We start from the raw sequence: 17700 nt of genomic DNA on the forward strand, positions 1-17700 counted from the left end.
GGGGGGGGGGGGGGGGGGGGGGGGGGGGGGGGGACATAGGGACAGATGTGAACCGCTCGGCCTGGTTGGAAGATCTGCAGGTAGAAGGCGCTCCCCGCTGTACATACATGTCATCAACGTCTCACCTCGCAAATGTATTTATTCCTCGCCGTGACAGGAAGTACTTCAGACATGTTTACAACCTTTTGGGCGCTGGATCAAAGCCGCTGTAATGTGCCGCTGGATGCTCCAACACCAACATACCAAACCCAAAAAGCAGTGAAGTTGTCACCTTGTGTAGATGCTAAAAAAAAATCTGTTTCAACTTATATTCAATTGAATAGACTGCAAAGACAAGATATTTCATCTTCAAACATTGTTATTTTTTGCAAATAATCATGCAAACACATTGCAAAGAAGGCATTTTTACCAGTGTGTTACATGGCCTTTCCTTTGAACAACACTCAGTGCAGGTTTGGGAACTGAGGAGACACATTTTGGAAGTGGAATTCTTTCCCATTCTTGCTTGATGTACAGCTTAAGTTGTTCAACAGTCTCCTGCCTCATATTTTAGCCTTCACATATTTTTAATGTCTGGACTACAGGCAGGCCAGTCTAGTACCCGCACTCTTTTACTATGAAGCCACGCTGTTGTAACACCTGGCTTGGCATCGTCTTGCTGAAATAAGCAGGGGCGTCCATGATAACAACATATGTTGCTCCAAAAGCTGTATGTACCTTTCAGCATTAATGGTGCCTTCACAGATGTGTAAGTTAGCCATGCCTTGGCCACTAATACACCCCCATACCATCACACATGCTGCCTAGAACACTTTCACCCTACAACAATCACTAATACACCCCCATACCATCACACATGCTGACTAGAACACTTTCACCCTACAACAATCACTAATACACCCCCATACCATCACACATGCTGACTACCACACTTTCACCCTACAACAATCACTAATACACCCCCATACCATCACACATGCTGCCTAGAACACTTTCACCCTGGAACAGTCCGGATGGTTCTTTTCCTCTTTGGTCCCAAAAAATTTTGGAAATGTGGACTCGTCAGACCACAGAACACTTTTCCACTTTGCATCAGTCCATCTTAGATGAGCTTGGGCCCAGCGAAGTAGGCGGCCTTTCTGGGTGTTGTTGATAAATTGCTTTTGGCTATTTATAGTAGAGTTTTAACTTGCACTTACAGATGTAGCGACCAACTGTAGTTACTGACAGCGGTTTTCTGAAGTGTTCCTGAGCCCATGTGGTGATATCCTTTACACACTGATGTCAGGTTTTTTTTATGCAGTAGCGCCTGAGGGATAGAAGGTGCGTAATAACATGGCTTATGTCATTGATTTCTCCATATTCTCTGAACTTTTGATGATATTACGGATCATAGATGGTGAAATCCCTAAATTCCTTGCAATAGCTGCTGGAGAAATGTTGTTCTTAAACAATTTGCTCAGGCAGTTGTTGACAAAGTGGTGACCCTCGCCCCGTCCTTGTTTGTGAACGAGTGAGCATTTCACGGAAGCTGCTTTTATAGCCAATCATGGCACCCACCTGTTGCCAATTAGCCTGCACACCTGTGGGATGTTCCAAATGAGTCTTTGATGAACATTCCTCAATTTTCTCACTCTTTTTTGCCACTTGTGCCAGCTTTTTTGACACATGTTGCAGGCATCAAATTCCAAATGAGAAGGAAAATAACTAAGTTTTCTAGTTCCAACATGAAATATCTTGTCTTTTGCATCAGTCCATCTTAGATGAGCTCGGGCCCAGCGAAGTTGGCGCCCTTTCTGGGTGTTGTTGATAAATGGCTTTTGGCTTTGCATAGTAGAGTTTTAACTTGCACTTACAGATGTAGCGACCAACTGTAGTTACTGACAGCGGTTTTCTGAAGTGTTCCTGAGCCCATGTGGTGATATCCTTTACACACTGATGTCGGGGGTTTTTTTATGCAGTAGCGCCTGAGGGATGGAAGCTGCGTAATAACATGGCTTATGTCATTGATTTCTCCATATTCTCTGAACTTTTGATGATATTACGGATCATAGATGGTGAAATCCCTAAATTCCTTGCAATAGCTGCTTGAGAAATGTTGTTCTAAAACAATTTGCTGAGGCATTTGTTGACAAAGTGGTGACCCTCGCCCCGTCCTTGTTTGTGAATGAGTGAGCATTTCATGGAAGCTGCTTTTATAGCCAATCATGGCACCCACCTGTTCCCAATTAGCCTGCACACCTGTGGGATGTTCCAAATAAGTCTTTGATGAACATTCCTCAATTTTCTCACTTTTTTTGCCACTTGTGCCAGCTTTTTTGAAACATGTTGCAGGCATCAAATTCCAAATGAAAATGAAAATAACTAAGTTTTCCAGTTCCAACATGAAATATCTTGTCTTTGAAGTCTATTCAATTGAATATAAGTTGAAAAGGATTTGTTGTATTCTCTTTTTATTTAGCATTTACACGAGGTGACAACTTGACTGCTGTTGGGGTTTTGAACTCCAGAAACGTGGCTTCAGAGCCAATAATGAGGCGTCATTTAGCTGGCAGTCCTCTTGCAGGACTCCTCTTGTCCACTGGTGGCAGCACTGAGAAGGTGTTAGTGGTCAAGCGTCCATCAAGAAGATGACTGCGCTGCTCCACAAACTTAGTTTGAAAACTGTTGGAACTTTTAGTTTCACCCGGATGCTCGTTTTAATGTGAAACTCGGTCAAGTTGAAGTTGCTCCGCTGCCGTTTTGGGCGACGACCAACATGTGTTAAGCTCACAGGCTCATCTTTTCCCGACGTGTGAACTTTGACCTCGGGTGTGCTGCTCCTGCGTTCTGCTCTCCATTGTGCAATAGATGTTTGATTTGTTGTTGGATGCACTTGCAGCCTCTCCATCCTGCTTCTCATCTCATCCGCAAATGCGTTTGTAAGTATTAATTATTGAGTGTTACAAGTTGGGAGGGTTTTTGTTTTGTTTTTGTTTCTCAGAACACGCCAGTTTTTTGTTCCTTCATGTTCCTCCAGCAGCTGTCCTCCTCGCTACCGCGCTGAAATAATCCCAGCTGACTTTGTAAGGAGATGCATTGTGGTGTGTATACTTCCATGTCTGCTCTGTAAAACTCTTAGGCAGCAACGTGGACGTCTTCTGTTTACTTCTGTTGAAAGAAAGACTGACTTCTGGCTAACGTGTGTCCTTCTCTTCAATCAATCAATCAATCAATGTTTATTTATATAGCCCCAAATCACAAATGTCTCAAAGGACTGCACAAATCATTACGACTACAACATCCTCGGAAGAACCCACAAAAGGGCAAGGAAAACTCACACCCAGTGGGCAGGGAGAATTCACATCCAGTGGGACGCCAGTGACAATGCTGACTATGAGAAACCTTGGAGAGGACCTCAGATGTGGGCAACCCCCCCCCTCTCTAGGGGACCGAAAGCAATGGATGTCGAGCGGGTCTAACATGATACTGTGAAAGTTCAATCCATAGTGGCTCCAACACAGCCGCGAGAGTTCAGTTCAAAGCGGATCCAAGACAGCAGCGAGAGTCCCGTCCACAGGAAACCATCCCAAGCGTAGGCGGCTCAGCAGCGTAGAGATGTCCCCAACCGATACACAGGCGAGCGGTCCATCCTGGGTCTCGACTCTGGACAGCCAGTACTTCATCTATGATCATCGGACCAGACCCCCTCCACAAGGGAGGGGGGGACATAGGAGAATAGAGAAAAGAAGCGGCAGATCAACTGGTCTAAAAAGGAGGTCTATTTAAAGGCTAGAGTATACAAATGAGTTTTAAGGTGAGACTTAAATGCTTCTACTGAGGTGGCATCTCGAACTGTTACCGGGAGGGCATTCCAGAGTACTGGAGCACGAACGGAAAACGCTCTATAGCCCGCAGACTTTTTTTGGGCTCTAGGAATCACTGATAAGCCAAAGTCTTTTGAACGCAGATTTCTTGCCGGGACATATGGTACAATACAATCAGCAAGATAGGATGGAGCTAGACCGTGTAGTATTTTATACGTAAGTAGTAAAACCTTAAAGTCACATCTTAAGTGCACAGGAAGCCAGTGCAGGTGAGCCAGTACAGGTATATATGTATGTATATATGTATATAAAGGTATATACAGTACAGGTATATATGTATGTATATATGTATATAAAGGTATATACAGTATAGGTATATATGTATGTATATATGTATATAAAGGTATATACAGTATAGGTATATATGTATGTATATATGTATATAAAGGTATATACAGTACAGGTATCTATGTATGTATATATGTATATAAAGGTATATACAGTATAGGTATATATATATGTATATAAAGGTATATACAGTATAGGTATATATGTATGTATATATGTATTTAAAGGTATATACAGTATAGGTATATATGTATGTATATATGTATATAAAGGTATATACAGTATAGGTATATATGTATGTATATAAAGGTATATACAGTATAGGTATATATGTATGTATATATGTATATAAAGGTATATACAGTACAGGTATCTATGTATGTATATATGTATATAAAGGTATATACAGTATAGGTATATATATATGTATATAAAGGTATATACAGTATAGGTATATATGTATGTATATATGTATTTAAAGGTATATACAGTATAGGTATATATGTATGTATATATGTATATAAAGGTATATACAGTATAGGTATATATGTATGTATATATGTATATAAAGGTATATACAGTACAGGCGTAATATGATCAAACTTTCTTGTTCTTGTCAAAAGTCTAGCAGCCGCATTTTGTACCAACTGTAATCTTTTAATGCTAGACATGGGGAGACCCCAAAATAATACGTTACAGTAATAGGTTAATGCTTTGTTTATTCAATCAATCAATGTTGACTTAAATATCCCTAAATCACCAGTTCAGGGCTATCCAAAATGCATATTACACCAAAAACTCATCCATTTATTACAATTCCACCGCCCAAAAACAAAATCTCAGGCTTCCTAAAAAAAATATGTTAACCAAATACTCCACATTACCCAGAATTCCCGGTTCCCCCAAATATTTGACCCATCGAGAATGAATAGGACTGATTTTCAAACTTGCACAATTCCCACATTTCTCACTCAATTCGAACTGTTCCACTTTCACCACTCATCCTGGATGATCAAACTACCATTTTCAATTTTTTTTTCATACAAATTCCCAGTTTTCACAAAATCCCTGGAATTCCAAAATACCAATTTTCAATTACAAAATGTTACTTTTTGTCAACATTTCTCAACCGATGCAAAAATTCCAACACCAACCCACTCAAATCATCTTTAATAATCGTGCTATTATCTTTATTTAAAAAATTCCAGAAATTCCCATTGAATTATTTCAGCAAGACAATGCCAAGCCAGGCGTTCCAACAGCGTGGCTTCATAGTAAAAGAGTACCGGTACTAGGCTGGCCTTCCTGTAGTCCAGACATTGAAAACGTGTGAAGGCTAAAATATGAGGCGGGAGACTGTTGAACAACTTAACCCAGTGGTTCTCAAATGGGGGTACGGGTACCCCTGGGGGTACTTGAAGGTATGCCAAGGAGTACATCAGATTTTTTCTAAATATTCTAAAAATAACAATTACAAAAACCCTTATAAATATATTTATTGAATAATATTTGGCCCTGCGATGAGGTGGCGACTTGTCCAGGGTGTACACCGCCTTCCGCCCGATTGTAGCTGAGATAGGCTCCAGCGCCCCTCGTGACCCCAAAAGGGAATAAGCGGTAGAAAATGGATGGAATGGATGGATGAATAAAACTTCAACAAAATATGAATGTAAGTTCATAAAGTGTGAAAAGAAATGCAACAATGCAATATTCAGTGTTGACAGCTAGATTTTTTGTGGACATGTTCCATAAATATTGATGTTAAAGATTTCTTTTTTTGTGAAGAAATGTTTAGAATGAAGTTGATGAATCCAGATGGATCTCTATTACAATCCCCAAAGAGGACACTTTAAGTTGATGATTACTTCTATGTGGAGAAATCTGCATTTATCATTGAACCACTTGTTTATTTTTCAACAAGTTTTTAGTTATTTTTATATCTTTTTTTCCAAATAGTTCAACAAAGACCACTACAAATGAGCAATATTTTGCACTGTTATACAATTTAATAAATCAGAAACGGATGACATAGTGCTTTTTTGCAACCAGAAATGCTTTGCTCTGATTAGGGGGTACTTGAATTTAAAAAATGTTCACAGGAGGTACATCACTGAAAAAAGGTTGAGAACCACTGACTTAAGCTGTACATCAAGCAAGAATGGGAAATAATTCCACTTCGAAAATGTGTCTCCTCAGTTCCCAAACCTTTACTGAGTGTTCAAATTAAAGGCCATGTAACACACTGGTAAAAAAAGCTTTTTTTGCAATGTGTTGCTGCCATTACATTCTATTTTTACAAAAAATAAGTTTGTCAGTGTGAAGATGAAATGTCTTTGCAGTCTATTCAATTGAATATAAGTTGAAAAGGATTTGTTGTATTTTTTTATTTAGCATTTACACAACTTGACTGCATATTGTCCAGAAGTTCCTGTCAGTGTTGTGCCAGGCCAGCAGGGGGCGGTGTCCTCCCACAAACAGTAGTCCATAGTGTTGCCTGACCAAAAACGATTAGTCACGAACAATGGGACGAGAACAATAGCAGGTCAAAGGTCAGGCGTGATTGACAGGAAGCTTCTATCAGAGGGAGGCGGGGTTTGCGGGTTGCCATGGCGACGAGTATCTGTTCTCGCGTCGCCTGAGTGAACGCGCAGGACCACTTCCTCTTTCCTGCCGGGGTCCTCGCCTGTGACGTCATCAGCATGTTTACATGTCGCGCAGCGAGCACGTGCTGACGACATTAGTCATGTGACCAGTGGGCGGGGCGGGGGAGGACACAGACAGGAGACGTGACGATGGTGTCTTTTAGTTTATTATGTACAATAAAATAATCTCTTTACATTCTATCAAAGGTTTGCAGCGGTTTCGGTGGGAAAACGTTGTCTGGACGCGGGCGTGGACAGGTGCATGTTTCCCGCCATGACGGTGCAGTAGAACCAGCTACATTCTTGCCCCTTTTCCCCCCGCATTGTTCGTGGGAGGCCACGCCCCCCCTCACAGGTGTCTCTTCATGTGGTCAGACCTGGAGCCACGCCCCCCTCACAGGTGTCTCTTCATGTGCAGGGCCAGGTGGTCCGACCTGGAGAAGGCGCGCTCGCACAGGTGACACTGGAAGGGCCGATGTCCGGTGTGCTTCCGGAAGTGACGAGTCAGCTCGTCGGAGCGCGCGAACTTCCACCCGCATCCCTCCCACGTGCAGTGGTAGGGCTTCTCACCTGCGAGGAGGAGACACGGAGGTCAGTGACGTCACACACACAGACACACAAACTAAGGCGGCGTGCACGCGCTTCTTACCTGTGTGCGTGCGCAGGTGCGCCTTAAGGTGCGAGCTCTTGGTGTAAGTCTTCTGGCAGCCCGCGAACGTGCAGGTGTGCGAGGCCGCGCGCTTCCGGGGCCAGGAGCGCCGCCCCCGCCGCGGCTTGTTGGCGTCCATCATCACGTCCAGCGGGGACGAGGGCGGCGTGAGCAGCAGGCGCTGGCCGGAAGTCTGCTGCAGATGCGCGTGCACGTCCTCGGCGAACATGGCGGGAAAGTGGTGATGGGGGTCGAAGTGCAGCGGGAAGGATGGATGCTGATGCTGATGATGATGATGATGGTGGTGCTGATGATGGTTGAAGCTCTGCGGGAAGGTGCGCGTGCACGCGGCGTGTGCGTGGTGGTCCGGGCTGAGGGGGGGCGTCAGGCTGCCCTGCGGCGAGCTGGCCAGGCGCGGCTGCGGCTCCCAGGCTCGCATGCACGTGGCTCCGCCCTCCTGCTTCACCTTGCTGCAGGTGTGCGGGACCACGCCCAGCACCGGGCCGTAAGAGTCCGCGGAGGTGGGCTCCACCTTGACGCACGGCGTCTGCGCGGGGAATGAGTCCTGCGGGCAGGCGCCGACCAGGAACCTGCCTTGGACGCCGAAGCCGCAGACGTCCGCGTCGGGGCGGAGCAGCTCCGCCATCAGGCTGCTGTACGGCGGCGGAGGGGCGGCGTTCAGGTCCGGCACGGACGCGTAGTCCGGCTGCTGGAAGTCCTGAGTCCGGTACGAGTCCGCCGCGGCTCCGTCCGCCCTCATGACGCTGTGGGCCAGGATAAAGTCCAGGTCCAGGAAGGTGTCCAGGTCCTCGTCGTCTCTCTGGAGCCCGCAGCTCACCTGGTCCCGCCACACCTGCAGCCGGAGCGCGAGTTAGGCAGGCGGACAACGTCAAGAAGGAAGGAGCGGATCAGGTTACTTACTTCTTGCAGACTTTTCTCCTTCTGCAGGGCGAAGGTGGAGAAGGACGGCAGGATGGTCGCGCTGGCCGCCATGTCACCGACCTGTCGTGCTGCTGTGTGCCCGGGATAGGTGCCTCTTTTCCGGGGAAAGGAGGCTGGAGAGTCGGTGGAGGAATGTGGTGAGTGTTCAATGGCAGCCGCTTTATAGGCCTGCTGCGGCTCAGACACGCCCACTCACTACAGGACACGCCCCTCTCCGTGCAAACACGCCCTCTAAATCTCGCCCATTCACACTTGAACACAAAGGGAAAATGTGTTGAACATTTCCCTTGTTTTGTGTGTAGAAAGTCATTTTATCAACTTTTGTCTTTTTTTTCTACTCAAAAAAGGAACTTTATTGGCAAGGAGTTTGTACAACACATAATAATACAGAAGTGTCAACGTCGTTGATTGATTGATTGAAACTTGTATTAGTAGATAGCACAGTACAGTACATATTCCGTACAATTGACCACTAAATGCTAACACCCCAATAAGTTTTCCACGTTAATCAATTCATGGGCCACATCGCATTTATGTGTGGCCCCAGAGTGAATGCTATTATTACACAATTTTTTTATGCATTTTATTTGTACTTTTTTTTTTTTAAACTAAAATGTGAAAAAAAATACGGCAAATTGCAATCATTTCAGCTGAAAATGTCGTGTATATTACTGTAAGTGGAAAAACAGTGCTGCTGTTTTTATGGTTAAAAAAGGCAGAATACTGTAAACTAAAAAATATTTAATTTTACAGTAACATTTTAGCACCTGAGCTGCCAATTTTATTTTGTTTTTTGTTTTTTTACCGTGTATTACTGTAAATGCCAAAATGGCACCACAGTTTATTACAGTTAAAAAAGTTGTCTTTTTTTCCGTTTAGAGAAAAATGCTGTAAAAAACACAGTAAATGTCACAATTTGACCATAAAATCTATAGTTACTTTTACATTGCACACTTTGATAGATAATAAATCACTATTTAATGGACTTTATTTTTTACATTTTCTTAAACCAAAATATTTTTTTTTAAATACGGCAAATTGCAATCATTTCAGCTCAAAATGTCGTGTATATTACTGTAAGTGGAAAAACAGTACTGCTGTTTTTATGGTTAACAAATGCAGAATATTACAGTAAAATTTACATTAGTTTTTTTTACTGTAAACTAAAAAAAATGTAATTTTACAGTAACATTTTGGCACCTGAGCTGCCAGTTTTTTTTTGTTTTTTTTACCGTGTATTACTGTTAATTCCAAAACAGCACCACAGTTTATTACAGTAAAAAAAGTTGTCTTTTTTTCCATTTAGAGAAAAATGCTGTAAAAAACACAGTAAATGTCACAATCTATTGCTACTTTTACATCGCACACTTCGATGGATAATAAGTCACTATTTAATGCACTTTATTTGTACATTTTTTAAACCAAAATATTAAAAAAAATACAACAAATTGCATTTTTTTTTTTTTTTAATATTTAAAAAAAAAAAAATACAACAAATTGCACATGGGGCCCGGCCGGGCACAGCCCGAAGAGGCAACGTGGGTCACCCCTCCAATGGGCTCACCACCCATAGCAGGGGCCATAGAGGTCGGGTGCATTGTGAGCTGGGCGACAGGGCACTTGGCGGTCCGATCCTCGGCTACAGAAGCTAGCTCTTGGGACGTGGAACGTCACCTCACTGGGGGGGAAAGAGCCTGAGCTAGTGCGCGAGGTAGAGAAGTTCCGGCTGGATATAGTCGGACTCACCTCGACGCACAGCAAGGGCTCTGGAACCACTTCTCTCGAGAGGGACTGGACCCTCTTCCACTCTGGCGTTGCCGACAGTGAGAGGCGACGGGCTGGGGTGGCAATTCTTGTTGCCCCCCGGCTTGAAGCCTGTACGTTTGAGTTCAACCCAGTGGACGAAAGGGTAGCCTCCCTCCGCCTTCGGGTGGGGGGACGGGTCCTGACGGGTCCTGACTGTTCAGAATACCCACCCTTTTTGGGTACACTCGAGGGAGTACTGGAAAGTGCTCCCCCGGGTGATTCCCTTGTCCTACTGGGAGACTTCAACGCTCATGTTGGCAACGACAGTGAAACCTGGAGAGGCGTGATTGGGAAGAATGGTCGCCCGGATCAAAACCCGAGTGGTGTTTTGTTATTGGACTTCTGTGCTCGTCACGGATTGTCCATAACAAACACCATGTTCAAACATAAGGTTGTCCATATGTGCACTTGGCACCAGGACACCCTAGGCCGCAGTTCCATGATTGACTTTGTAGTTGTGTCATCGGATTTGCGGCCTTATGTTTTGGACACTCGGGTGAAGAGAGGGGCGGAGCTTTCTACCGATCACCACCTGGTGGTGAGTTGGCTGCGATGGTGGGGGAGGATGCCGGACCGACCTGGGAGGCCCAAACGCATTGTGAGGGTCTGCTGGGAACGTCTGGCAGAGTCTCCTGTCAGACAAAGTTTCAATTCCCACCTCCGGAAGAACTTTGAACATGTCACGAGGGAGGTGCTGGACATTGAGTCCGAGTGGACCATGTTCCGCACCTCTATTGTCGAGGCGGCAGATTGGAGCTGTGGCCGCAAGGTAGTTGGTGCCTGTCGGGGCGGCAATCCTAAAACCCCTTGGTGGACACCAGCAGTGAGGGATGCCGTCAAGCTGAAGAAGGAGTCCTATCGGGTTCTTTTGGCTCATAGGACTCCGGAGGCAGTGGACAGGTACCGACAGGCCAAGCGGTGTGCGGCTTCAGCGGTCGCTGAGGCAAAAACTCGGACATGGGAGGAGTTCGGGGAAGCCATGGAAAACGACTTCTGGACGGCTTCGAAGCGATTCTGGACCACCATACGGCGCCTCAGGAAGGGGAAGCAGTGCACTATCAACACCGTGTATGGTGCGGATGGTGTTCTGCTGACCTCGACTGCGGATGTTGTGGATAGGTGGAAGGAATACTTCGAAGACCTCCTCAATCCCACCAACACGTCTTTCTTTGAGGAAGCAGTGCCTGGGGAATCTGTAGTGGACTCTCCTATTTCTGGGGCTGAGGTCGCTGAGGTAGTTAAAAAGCTCCTCGGTGGCAAGGCCCCGGGGGTGTTCGAGATCCGCCCGGAGTTCCTTAAGGCTCTGGATGCTGTGGGGCTGTCTTGGTTGACAAGACTCTGCAGCATCGCGTGGACATCGGGGGCGGTACCTCTGGATTGGCAGACCGGGGTGGTGGTTCCTCTCTTTAAGAAGGGGGACCGGAGGGTGTGTTCCAACTATCGTGGGATCACACTCCTCAGCCTTCCCGGTAAGGTTTATTCAGGTGTACTGGAGAGGAGGCTACGTCGGATAGTCGAACCTCGGATTCAGGAGGAACAGTGTGGTTTTCGTCCTGGTCGTAGAACTGTGGACCAGCTCTATACTCTGGGCAGGGTCCTTGAGTGTGCATGGGAGTTTGCCCAACCAGTCTACATGTGCTTTGTGGACTTGGAGAAGGCATTGGACCGTGTCCCTCGGGAAGTCCTGTGGGGAGTGCTCAGAGAGTATGGGGTATCGGACTGTCTTATTGTGGCGGTCCGCTCCCTGTATGATCAGTGCCAGAGCTTGGTCCGCATTGCCGGCAGTAAGTCGGACACGTTTCCAGTGAGGGTTGGACTCCTTTGTCACCGATTCTGTTCATAACTTTTATGGACAGAATTTCTAGGCGCAGTCAAGGCGTTGAGGGGTTCCGGTTTGGTGGCTGCAGGATTAGGTCTCTGCTTTTTGCAGATGATGTGGTCCTGATGGCTTCATCTGGCCGGGATCTTCAGCTCTCACTGGATCGGTTCGCAGCCGAGTGTGAAGCGACCGGAATGAGAATCAGCACCTCCAAGTCCGAGTCCATGGTTCTCGCCCGGAAAAGGGTGGAGTGCCATCTCCGGGTTGGGGAGGAGACCCTGCCCCAAGTGGAGGAGTTCAAGTACCTAGGAGTCTTGTTCACGAGTGGGGGAAGAGTGGATCGTGCTGCGTCTTCAGTAATGCGGACGTTGTACCGATCTGTTGTGGTGAAGAAGGAGCTGAGCCGGAAGGCAAAGCTCTCAATTTACCGGTCGATCTACGTTCCCATCCTCACCTATGGTCATGAGCTTTGGGTCATGACCGAAAGGATAAGATCACGGGTACAAGCGGCCCAAATGAGTTTCCTCCGCCGGGTGGCGGGGCTCTCCCTTAGAGATAGGGTGAGAAGCTCTGCCATCCAGGAGGAGCTCAAAGTAAAGCCACTGCTCCTCCACATGGAGAGGAGCCAGATGAGGTGGTTCGGGCATCTGGTCAGGATACCACTCGAACGCCTCCCTAGGGAGGTGTTTAGGGCACGTCCAACCGGTAGGAGGCCACGGGGAAGACCCAGGACACGTTGGAAAGACTATGTCTCCCGGCTGGCCTGGGAACGCCTCGGGATCCCCCGGGAAGAGCTAGACGAAGTGGCTGGGGAGAGGGAAGTCTGGGTTTCCCTGCTTAGGCTGCTGCCCCCGCGACCCGACCTCGGATAAGCGGAAGAAGATGGATGGATGGATGGACAACAAATTGCAATCATTTCAGCTCAAAATGTCGTGTATATTACTGTAAGTGGAAAAACAGTACTGCTGTTTTTATGGTTAAAAAATGCAGAATATTTCTGTAAAATTTACATTTGCTTTTTTTACTGTAAACTAAAAAAAACGTTTAATTTTACAGTAACATTTTGGCACCTTAGCTGCCAGTTTTATTTAGTTTTTTGGTTTTTTTACTGTGTATTACTGTAAATGCCAAAATGGCACCACAGTTTATTACAGTAAAAAAAGTTGTTGTTTTTTTCATTTAGAGAAAAATGCTGTAAAAAACACAGTAAATGTCACAATCTATTGCTACTTTTACATTGCACACTTTGATGGATAATAAATCACTATTATTAGTATTTATTTCTATTCAAAAAATGGTTGGAATGTTTGATCATATGTTTTTGCATAATTAAACAATTAAGGGAACATAATTTGCGATTGCATGGAGTACATATATATATTTTTCTCCCAAAATAGAAAGAAAGAATACATTTAGTACAAAAAGTTACGGTACTTTATTGATGCATATTATTTCCAGGGCCAAATAAAATGAAGTACTTATATAAATGTGCACAATATAAGTCAAATAATATTAGTTTGTTTAATTTTAGTATATTTGGAAGTCAGCTAGTAAAAGTGTTGCTGAGCACAGCTGCAAGGTGCTAAAAAGCCCACAGTAAAGCTTTAATACGCCTGTAAAGTGGGCCGTGGAAAAGGTGTCGTCATCATGGTGGTCCGCTGCAAACATTTACTTAAGTACACTCCAAGAAGTATACTTAGTTCCTGAGTGCGCAAACTCCAACTGTGACTTTTTTCCTGTCTCATCCCTCCAAAGGCTGAAAAGTCCCACTGTGGTCCGAGATGTCGACTCTTGCAGCATGCAGTAAGTGTCCATCACTCTTGCAGCATGCAGTAAGTGTCCATCACTCTTGCAGCAGGCAGTAAGTGTCCATCACTCTTGCAGCATGCAGTAAGTGTCCATCACTCTTGCAGCAGGCAGTAAGTGTCCATCACTCTTGCAGCATGCAGTAAGTGTCCATCACTCTTGCAGCATGCAGTAAGTGTCCATCACTCTTGCAGCATGCAGTAAGTGTCCATCACTCTTGCAGCATGCAGTAAGTGTCCATCACTCTTGCAGCATGCAGTAAGTGTCCATCACTCTTGCAGCAGGCAGTAAGTGTCCATCACTCTTGCAGCAGGCAGTAAGTGTCCATCACTCTTGCAGCATGCAGTAAGTGTCCATCACTCTTGCAGCATGCAGTAAGTGTCCATCACTCTTGCAGCATGCAGTAAGTGTCCATCACTCTTGCAGCATGCAGTAAGTGTCCATCACTCTTGCAGCATGCAGTAAGTGTCCATCACTCTTGCAGCATGCAGTAAGTGTCCATCACTCTTGCAGCATGCAGTAAGTGTCCATCACTCTTGCAGCATGCAGTAAGTGTCCATCACTCTTGCAGCATGCAGTAAGTGTCCATCACTCTTGCAGCAGGCAGTAAGTGTCCATCACTCTTGCAGCAGGCAGTAAGTGTCCATCACTCTTGCAGCAGGCAGTAAGTGTCCATCACTCTTGCAGCAGGCAGTAAGTGTCCATCACTCTTGCAGCATGCAGTAAGTGTCCATCACTCTTGCAGCAGGCAGTAAGTGTCCATCACTCTTGCAGCAGGCAGTAAGTGTCCATCACTCTTGCAGCAGGCAGTAAGTGTCCATCACTCTTGCAGCATGCAGTAAGTGTCCATCACTCTTGCAGCATGCAGTAAGTGTCCATCACTCTTGCAGCAGGCAGTAAGTGTCCATCACTCTTGCAGCATGCAGTAAGTGTCCATCACTCTTGCAGCAGGCAGTAAGTGTCCATCACTCTTGCAGCATGCAGTAAGTGTCCATCACTCTTGCAGCAGGCAGTAAGTGTCCATCACTCTTGCAGCATGCAGTAAGTGTCCATCACTCTTGCAGCAGGCAGTAAGTGTCCATCACTCTTGCAGCATGCAGTAAGTGTCCATCACTCTTGCAGCAGGCAGTAAGTGTCCATCACTCTTGCAGCAGGCAGTAAGTGTCCATCACTCTTGCAGCATGCAGTAAGTGTCCATCACTCTTGCAGCATGCAGTAAGTGTCCATCACTCTTGCAACAGGCAGTAAGTGTCCATCACTCTTGCAGCATGCAGTAAGTGTCCATCACTCTTGCAGCATGCAGTAAGTGTCCATCACTCTTGCAGCATGCAGTAAGTGTCCATCACTCTTGCAGCAGGCAGTAAGTGTCCATCACTCTTGCAGCAGGCAGTAAGTGTCCATCACTCTTGCAGCATGCAGTAAGTGTCCATCACTCTTGCAGCATGCAGTAAGTGTCCATCACTCTTGCAGCATGCAGTAAGTGTCCATCACTCTTGCAGCAGGCAGTAAGTGTCCATCACTCTTGCAGCATGCAGTAAGTGTCCATCACTCTTGCAGCAGGCAGTAAGTGTCCATCACTCTTGCAGCATGCAGTAAGTGTCCATCACTCTTGCAGCAGGCAGTAAGTGTCCATCACTCTTGCAGCATGCAGTAAGTGTCCATCACTCTTGCAGCAGGCAGTAAGTGTCCATCACTCTTGCAGCAGGCAGTAAGTGTCCATCACTCTTGCAGCATGCAGTAAGTGTCCATCACTCTTGCAGCATGCAGTAAGTGTCCATCACTCTTGCAGCAGGCAGTAAGTGTCCATCACTCTTGCAGCATGCAGTAAGTGTCCATCACTCTTGCAGCATGCAGTAAGTGTCCATCACTCTTGCAGCATGCAGTAAGTGTCCATCACTCTTGCAGCATGCAGTAAGTGTCCATCACTCTTGCAGCAGGCAGTAAGTGTCCATCACTCTTGCAGCAGGCAGTAAGTGTCCATCACTCTTGCAGCAGGCAGTAAGTGTCCATCACTCTTGCAGCATGCAGTAAGTGTCCATCACTCTTGCAGCATGCAGTAAGTGTCCATCACTCTTGCAGCATGCAGTAAGTGTCCATCACTCTTGCAGCAGGCAGTAAGTGTCCATCACTCTTGCAGCATGCAGTAAGTGTCCATCACTCTTGCAGCAGGCAGTAAGTGTCCATCACTCTTGCAGCATGCAGTAAGTGTCCATCACTCTTGCAGCAGGCAGTAAGTGTCCATCACTCTTGCAGCATGCAGTAAGTGTCCATCACTCTTGCAGCAGGCAGTAAGTGTCCATCACTCTTGCAGCAGGCAGTAAGTGTCCATCACTCTTGCAGCATGCAGTAAGTGTCCATCACTCTTGCAGCATGCAGTAAGTGTCCATCACTCTTGCAGCATGCAGTAAGTGTCCATCACTCTTGCAGCATGCAGTAAGTGTCCATCACTCTTGCAGCAGGCAGTAAGTGTCCATCACTCTTGCAGCAGGCAGTAAGTGTCCATCACTCTTGCAGCATGCAGTAAGTGTCCATCACTCTTGCAGCATGCAGTAAGTGTCCATCACTCTTGCAGCAGGCAGTAAGTGTCCATCACTCTTGCAGCATGCAGTAAGTGTCCATCACTCTTGCAGCATGCAGTAAGTGTCCATCACTCTTGCAGCATGCAGTAAGTGTCCATCACTCTTGCAGCATGCAGTAAGTGTCCATCACTCTTGCAGCAGGCAGTAAGTGTCCATCACTCTTGCAGCATGCAGTAAGTGTCCATCACTCTTGCAGCATGCAGTAAGTGTCCATCACTCTTGCAGCAGGCAGTAAGTGTCCATCACTCTTGCAGCATGCAGTAAGTGTCCATCACTCTTGCAGCATGCAGTAAGTGTCCATCACTCTTGCAGCATGCAGTAAGTGTCCATCACTCTTGCAGCAGGCAGTAAGTGTCCATCACTCTTGCAGCAGGCAGTAAGTGTCCATCACTCTTGCAGCATGCAGTAAGTGTCCATCACTCTTGCAGCATGCAGTAAGTGTCCATCACTCTTGCAGCAGGCAGTAAGTGTCCATCACTCTTGCAGCAGGCAGTAAGTGTCCATCACTCTTGCAGCATGCAGTAAGTGTCCATCACTCTTGCAGCATGCAGTAAGTGTCCATCACTCTTGCAGCATGCAGTAAGTGTCCATCACTCTTGCAGCATGCAGTAAGTGTCCATCACTCTTGCAGCATGCAGTAAGTGTCCATCACTCTTGCAGCATGCAGTAAGTGTCCATCACTCTTGCAGCATGCAGTAAGTGTCCATCACTCTTGCAGCAGGCAGTAAGTGTCCATCACTCTTGCAGCAGGCAGTAAGTGTCCATCACTCTTGCAGCATGCAGTAAGTGTCCATCACTCTTGCAGCATGCAGTAAGTGTCCATCACTCTTGCAGCATGCAGTAAGTGTCCATCACTCTTACAGCATGCAGTAAGTGTCCATCACTCTTGCAGCATGCAGTAAGTGTCCATCACTCTTGCAGCAGGCAGTAAGTGTCCATCACTCTTGCAGCATGCAGTAAGTGTCCATCACTCTTGCAGCATGCAGTAAGTGTCCATCACTCTTGCAGCAGGCAGTAAGTGTCCATCACTCTTGCAGCAGGCAGTAAGTGTCCATCACTCTTGCAGCATGCAGTAAGTGTCCATCACTCTTGCAGCATGCAGTAAGTGTCCATCACTCTTGCAGCAGGCAGTAAGTGTCCATCACTCTTGCAGCATGCAGTAAGTGTCCATCACTCTTGCAGCATGCAGTAAGTGTCCATCACTCTTACAGCATGCAGTAAGTGTCCATCACTCTTGCAGCAGGCAGTAAGTGTCCATCACTCTTGCAGCATGCAGTAAGTGTCCATCACTCTTGCAGCAGGC

The 17700-nt window shown here is 46.3% G+C and overlaps 1 protein-coding gene across 1 annotated transcript; it reads right to left on the reverse strand.

The window, feature by feature from the left end:
• Window positions 1-6945: 6945 nt before the first annotated feature.
• LOC133543459 (Krueppel-like factor 2) lies at window positions 6946-8533 on the reverse strand. Its single transcript, XM_061888029.1, has 3 exons — window positions 8367-8533; window positions 7446-8298; window positions 6946-7366 (listed from the first exon to the last, which is right to left on the reverse strand). Exons 1-3 carry the CDS (start codon window positions 8436-8438, stop codon window positions 7191-7193), a joined length of 1101 nt encoding a protein of 366 aa, XP_061744013.1. The 5' UTR covers window positions 8439-8533; the 3' UTR covers window positions 6946-7190.
• Window positions 8534-17700: the final 9167 nt, after the last annotated feature.

Source organism: Nerophis ophidion, linkage group LG26 (assembly GCF_033978795.1).
Source record: "Nerophis ophidion isolate RoL-2023_Sa linkage group LG26, RoL_Noph_v1.0, whole genome shotgun sequence".
NCBI lineage: Eukaryota > Metazoa > Chordata > Actinopteri > Syngnathiformes > Syngnathidae > Nerophis > Nerophis ophidion.